Source organism: Anoplophora glabripennis, unplaced genomic scaffold (assembly GCF_000390285.2).
Source record: "Anoplophora glabripennis isolate ALB-LARVAE unplaced genomic scaffold, Agla_2.0 scaffold3090, whole genome shotgun sequence".
NCBI lineage: Eukaryota > Metazoa > Arthropoda > Insecta > Coleoptera > Cerambycidae > Anoplophora > Anoplophora glabripennis.
Window position 1 is genome coordinate 1 of NW_019419165.1, and position 7,136 is coordinate 7,136.

The 7,136-nt window shown below is 30.7% G+C and overlaps 1 protein-coding gene across 1 annotated transcript in view; it reads left to right on the top strand.

Moving 5' to 3' along the window:
• Window positions 1-442: 442 nt before the first annotated feature.
• Window positions 443-7,136, top strand: part of LOC108916638 (equilibrative nucleoside transporter 1-like) — a gene marked incomplete at its 3' end in the record, with an annotated part of 7,802 nt that continues 1,108 nt past the window's right edge. The window contains 7 exon segments of the mRNA XM_023456841.1: window positions 443-572; window positions 2,043-2,183; window positions 2,477-2,709; window positions 2,792-2,931; window positions 3,815-3,960; window positions 4,029-4,261; window positions 4,351-4,531. Of these exon segments, the coding sequence (XP_023312609.1) occupies window positions 2,120-2,183; window positions 2,477-2,709; window positions 2,792-2,931; window positions 3,815-3,960; window positions 4,029-4,261; window positions 4,351-4,531 (997 nt within the window).

Consider the following 7,136-nt stretch of genomic DNA (forward strand, 5'->3'; position numbering starts at 1 on the left):
TTCCATCCTTTATTATTCGATATGATGGACATATTCTCAGTGCGCATTTAGTACAAAGGAAAAAGGAATGGAAAACGCTGTTATCACAGCGTGGAAGGATTCATAGCACCGCAGCTCGGCTAATAATTTTGTTTAGGTACTTGGATGGGCCTTGTTGTTGGCCCTATGATGTGTGGAAGGAAAGGAAAATAATCAGAGTATGAAATATACGTATGAAGTGAACATATGTCTTTTTATTCTTTCCGGGATTTAATAATTTCAACTAGTCTCTGAATTGAGACAGTGACTAATTTCAACCATACCGTAGTGCCCTCTGGTCGCCGACGACCTAAACTCACTTAGCAATGGCCAACATTAAGAATAAACCCCCTTGATATTCTGTAATTTTTGTATACTCAAGGGTCTGCCCGACTTACCCCCTTCATTTGATTTTTGTAAAATTATCAACCAATATGGCTGCTTTATAGTTGTTTTGGTTATTTGGGTGGATTTTATCCAAGCCACGTGCGTTAAAAGTTGTCGGCTAATTGGATCTTGGTTGTTGAGGTGTGCTAAGAATCAGTAATTGAAATGTGAGTACATTTATCCATTTTAAGAACATAAGAAAAATGTTTGTTTATAATACTGTAAATATCCTTTTGGGCGTTAGACTAGCTTTATTGGCGCGAAATAAAAAATTATAAACGCTGTGATCTGATAGTATTTTAGTTGATTTCTTATTTTGCTAAAAACTTTTTCTGAAATAGTCCTAGTGCCTCAGGAGTTATTTAAAATAAATTAGGTGTTTATCGATTTTTAAATATACTTATTTATTGAGTTTATACTCCTAAGAATGTAATATTAATAATCTCGACAAAAAAAACTATTAAAAAATAATTAAATCTATCTGATATCCGTAAAGTGTGATTCAATGATAAATATAAAATATTATATTGTCTTTACGTACATGCACACTGAAAGAAATGCTTTTTTAAATTATTGTTAACTATGGAAATTAGTTACTACTATAAGCAATATCTAAAGTTATATTTGCTATTATATTATTTTATTTAAAAAAGTCATTTTTTCCTAAAATAAAATGTACCTAACTATCCACAGAAAAAATAAAATAAGTGTGGCCTTTTTATTTTTTTATAATCACTTTTACAGAAAAGTTGATTGATTATATTATATGTATATATTTTTTAATTTTGTGAGTTTGCAATCTCCCAAAATATCCATGAATTAAAATTTGAAACAGAACTGTTTTCTTTTTCTAATATTAAAATTTAACTCACTGTATATTTATTTCGGTATTAATTCAGATTTTCATTTTCCTCATTTCCTCTATTACCTTACATCACTAATCCTAAAGTTTAAAAATAGTTATGGATCAATTTTCTTTACTCTGTCAAAAATACTATTTAAAAAGTAACAGCAAAACTTTCTCTGACGATAAATATACGTACTTATATACTTTTGAATATAATGATTGATGACTTATTTACTTGGTTAAAAATAGAAGGAAAACAAGTAGAAAATATCCACGATATATATTTGCCAAAGTACACTGATATAATACAAAATTATAAAATACTTTATGAAGCGATAAAAAGAATTTATTTTCGTGAATGATATTTTCATTATATCTGCATAGATTTATACCATCGTCTCATGTATGTATATTCTGTGCAATTTTAAGAATTACAGTGGTTAGAAATTCTCCAGCTAAGGCCTTGTGTTATATTATTCGTGGGATGTAGATAAAACCTTAAACCAGTACAAATAATTTTGATAAACCTAACTTATTATATTATAATTACCTATTATAGGTAATTAAATGTTTACCTTAATTCTAATTACTTTAAAATTATTAAATAAATAATATTTTTAATGATCTATCAATGTTACATTGTTTAGATAAATGAAATTATGTCTTAGGAATCATTATCTAAACAATACTATTTACAGCTGTAGTTAAACTGATATAAATGTTTTTCTTCTTCAGTATTTTTGTTATTTGTGATAGTGGCTACAAATGGTTATAAGAGTTTTCTGTTTAGGATTTGATAAATGGAATAGTAAAATGAGATAGTAGGTACTGCTTGATAGTTGGCAAAAGGAGGATTGATCTTATAAAATGAGTTACAGTAGGGATTACCTATACAACGAAAAAAATGGAGTTGCTCTACAGCCTATTCAAGGTAAGCAAAATTTATATATTTAGTAAAAAAGTGGACGTGATTAATAACTAGTAATCCACTTCAAAGACAACTGTCTTATTTTCATTATGACATTTGTTTTAATTTTTAATTTTCATTATATTACTAATCAAAAATTTATAAACCAATATGTTTTATTAAATAATTTAGAGTATGTATATAAGAAGAGTATTTTTTGTGTATATAAAGCGGTCTACACCAGATATCTCTCTTTAATCCTATAGAGTGTAAGTACCCATTGTGTAACGCGGCAATATTTGATTTCGAATTTCTAGCTGCAGAAGTGGTTAATGAAAGAACACGCCTACAACAACCCGTGAAACTTCAACCGTCTTGGGAGGAGAATAACTTGCCAGAGGACGAATTGAATTTTAAAAGTTTGACCATGGATGAAGCGAGTTTACAGCTCAACACTCCTCCCGATAAATACAATTTAGTGTATTTAACGTTTCTGATCCATGGTATCGGTGTTTTATTGCCTTGGAACATGTTCATCACTGCCAATGCAGTAAGTTATACTTTAAATTGTCGAACATGGTATATTTATATTTTTTCAGGTATTATAATAACTTTTGTTTTTTATTTTTTAGTATTTTATAAATTATAAATTCTCCCAGGAGTACTTAGGATACGTGTTTCCTCATTTGTCTAATTTTATGCAGTATCTGACGTTTTGTTCTCAAGTTCCTAATGTCCTTTTTAGTTGGATTAATATTTTTGTACATATTGGGTAAGTTTTTTATATGATCCATAAAATAAAATTTATTATCTTCTGACATACAGGGTGATTCACAAATGGTGACCAAAAATGAACCCTCGTATTCTTTGATGAATTTTAAGGGGAGTCGTTCCTATAAAGTTTTTATCTAGGACGCTTCGTTAAAAGGATACAGGGTGTTAAACTTCAAAACATATTTTTATTTTTTTAAATAATTTAAAAACTAGTAAGTGAAATAACTGGGCACATTTATTTATGTAAATATTGTCCAAAATCCAAAAGTTTTCCTAAAATTTACATGCTCCAGTGGCGGAGATACAGGGTATCGGTAGCATATTTTTCTAAATAAAATAGTACGCCACTGCTTTGTGGTAACAACCATGATATGCATAGCCCATAACTTTGGCATTTCCAACACAAAAACTTGAAAAATTTAATTTGTAAATGTAGTTTAAAATATTCATAAAATAATGTCAAAGTTTGATCAAATTCTAATCACTTTATTCCACTTAAAAAAAATCATGAAAAACGACTGAAAATCAGCCTCCTATGTGGTTTCCTCACTTAAAGTATGGCCCATTCATTTCCAGACATTCTGTATATTATGGTGGAGAAACTGGTTGTCTTTGGGACAGTTGATTATATTTTTCTCAGAAACTGCGATTTCAACAAGAATATTTTCTTATGTAAAATTAAATCTTATATTACAGTATACCTCAAAAACTTACCTGCACCAAATTTGATAAAAAGAAATCATATTTGACGCTCTGTATTGCAAAAATAGAAGACGATAGACTTCAAGTCCATTGAATAAATGTTACTTTTTGATGTTCTTTCAGTCTATTTTTTTCCAAAACCCCTGTGTATTTACAAATTTCGTTTTTCGTTATTTCAGAGGGAATATAAACAAAAGAATTGTGTGGAGCATAGTTGTGGAAATTGTGCTTTTTATTATAACAGTTATCCTGGCAATGGTTGATTCTAGCGCGTGGCCAGATGGATTTTTTTATATCACTATGATAAGTGTTGTTTTTTTGAATAGTAAGTAATATTTTGAATATTTTCTATTTTGAAGATAATTCGTAGGTTTTAAACATTAACAATTTTAGTGGCCACCGGTATATATCAGAACACCGTTTATGGTATGGCTGCCAAGCTGCCGTCAAGGTACACGGCTTCTGTAATATTAGGAAATAACATTTGCGGCACTTTCATTGCCATTATTAGCATCATTTCTAATCTGGTGACTTCCAATGCGAGAATGGCTGCCATCTATTACTTCATAATGGCACTGTTTGTGCTGTTGATTTGTTTTGACACATATTTCGCCTTACCACTCAATGTAAGTACTTTTTGTTTTCTACAAACTTTATTACTTCCTCATCAGTAAGTTACCAGTACAGTGATTTTGCTTTATTTTTGCGTTTTTAGAGGTTTTATAGACATTTCCAATTAAAGGAGAAGAAGGAGCTCGAACAGAGGCAGCAGATAACAAAAGTATCAAATGAACGACCTCCTTACTTGTATATTCTGAAGAAGGCTATGCCACAGTTGTACAACGTTTTCTTTATATTTTTCGTGACCCTGTCTGTATTTCCATCGATACATGCCAGTAAGCAAAATTGCATTTTTTTTTATTTTATAACTTTTGTTTCAATATGTACAGGGTGTTTTTAAATGAAGTAGCAAAAATGGTACCAGTGAATGTAGAGCCAAAAATAAGAGAATTGAAGTAAAAATACCTTATATGAAAGTTGCACCCCTGTGGCGATATACCCTCTTAAAGGAGGGGATTGAAATTCACATTTTATTTTTTTCTTTAACATGAGGAATGTTAGAGACACGAAACATGGTATGAGCATCCTATTAAGGAAACAAGTTTTCAATATTTTTTCGATCATTGGCGTATTTAATAAAGGAGTGAAACAGTCAACCCTATTGCAATATTTTATTAGAAATTTTTTATATGAATATTTATATGATATATTTATTTATTTAAAAATATTTATTGTGAAGACTGATTTATTGCGCAACTTTTTTACCACTTGTAATTTTTCGATAAAACCGATATTTTTCTAGTAAAAAAATTAGATGTGTCATCGTTCACTAAAGGGGTAATTGCGAAAATTGTAAAAATAAAGTAGGCTGATGTCATAACAAATAAATTGTTATTTATCATATTAATAAATTGACGCTTTCTGTCAACTAATGACTAGTACCAATTGATTAATTTATTATCAGAATAAATATGACAAATAATATTTATACCAATGACAAATATGTCGACATGCATCAAGTGTTTTTCGAATCCAGAAAAAATAGTAACGCTGCAGTAAGATTATACCACCAAAGATATCCAAAACGACCGATTCCTCATAGACAAACATTGGCCTCGGTGGAAAGAAGGCTTCGCGAAACTAGTAAAATTTAGCCCAATCGTGAGGGTGGCGGAAGAAGGCGTAATGTCCGAACTGTTGAAACTGAGGAAGCTATACTGGAACATCTAGAACAAGACTGCGGTAAAAGCACGAGACAAGTGTCCAGTCAACTGCAAGTTTCTCACAGTCTTGTGTGTAATGTAGCTCAAGAAAATCTTTTATACCCTTTTCACCATCAACCCGTGCAAGAATTGAATGACCCTGATTTACCTAACCGCATGGATTTTTGCCAATGGTACATTAATATTTCCAGGCATGACTTAAATTTCCTAATGAATATACTTTTCACTGACAAAGCAAATTTTCCTAGAGTAGGTACAGTAAACCTTCATAATGTTCATTCATAGTTGGAAGAAAATACTCATGAAATATTTGTTTCAAGATGCCAACATAATTTCAGTTTAAACGTTTGGATAGGAATTGTAGGAAGTACTCTAGTAGGTCCTTTTATTCTTCCACACAGGCTTGGAGCGGCCGAGTATCTTAGATTTTTGAACAAAAATCTTCCAACATTACTTGAGGATGTACCCCTTGCTACACGTCAGGTGATGTGGTATATGCACGATGGGGCGCCTGCACATAGTACACTTGCTGTTAGAGAATGGTTAAATTTAAATTACCCGAATCGCTGGATTGGTTGTGGTTGTGATGCCCCTGTTTGTTGGCCTGCACATTCACCTGACCTAACACCTATGGATTTCTTTTTGTGGGGACACATGAAAAGTATTGTTTATGCCACTCCTGTTGCCTCTTTAGAAGAACTATGCTTAAGAATATTCCAGGCAGCAGATGACCTTCGCAATAACCAAGAACTGTTTGTGCAAGTGCGTTATAATTTCAACAGACGTACTAGGTCTGCAGCAAAATGGAAATTATTTCGAGAATATTCTTCAGATTTAATTTTTTATTTCTTGTTTTTTGTTTGTATTAAATTTTATTTCAGATAAATAACTTCACCTAATACATGTCCCATAATCATGTTATCAAACATTTTTATCAAATTATTCTTAATGTTATTATTAAATTACCAGCTTATTAACAGAAAGTGTCAATTTATTAATATGATAAATAACAATTTATTTGTTGACATCCGCTTACTTTATTTTTACAAATTTTTGCAATTACCCCTTTAGTGAACGAAGAGGCATCTAATTTTTTTGCTAGAAAACTATCGGTTTTATCAAAAAATTACAAGAGGTAAAAAAGTTGCGCAATAAATCAGTCTTCCCAATAAATATTTTTAAATAAATAATTTGCTTCATATAAAAAAATTATAATATAATATTGCAATGGGGTTGACTGTTTCGCCCCTTTATAAAATACGCCAATGATCGAAAAATTATTGAAAAGTTGTCTCTTTATTAGTAGAATGCTCATACCAAGTTTCATGTCTCTAGCATTCCCCATGTTAAAGAAAAAAATTAAAATGTGAATTTCAATCCCCTCCTTCAAGAGGGTATATTGCCTCAGGGGTACAACTATCATATAAGGTATTTTTACTTCAATCCTCTTATTTTTGGCACTACATTCACTGGTACCATTTTTGCTTCTTCACTTAAAAACACCCTGTATTTATACTTATACTGGGTGTAACGTAAAGGTTGGGAATAAATTAAACGGTGGATTATTTGGTTTAAAAAATAATTTTTTCTCATATGAAGTTATGCTCTACGGGTTTTCTTTTCCAAGCTACAGGGCGCTAAAAAGTTTAAAAAAATTTAGTTTTTCTCCAATAAATTTCGAACATTATAAGATAATGGAACGAAATTTTAGCCTTAG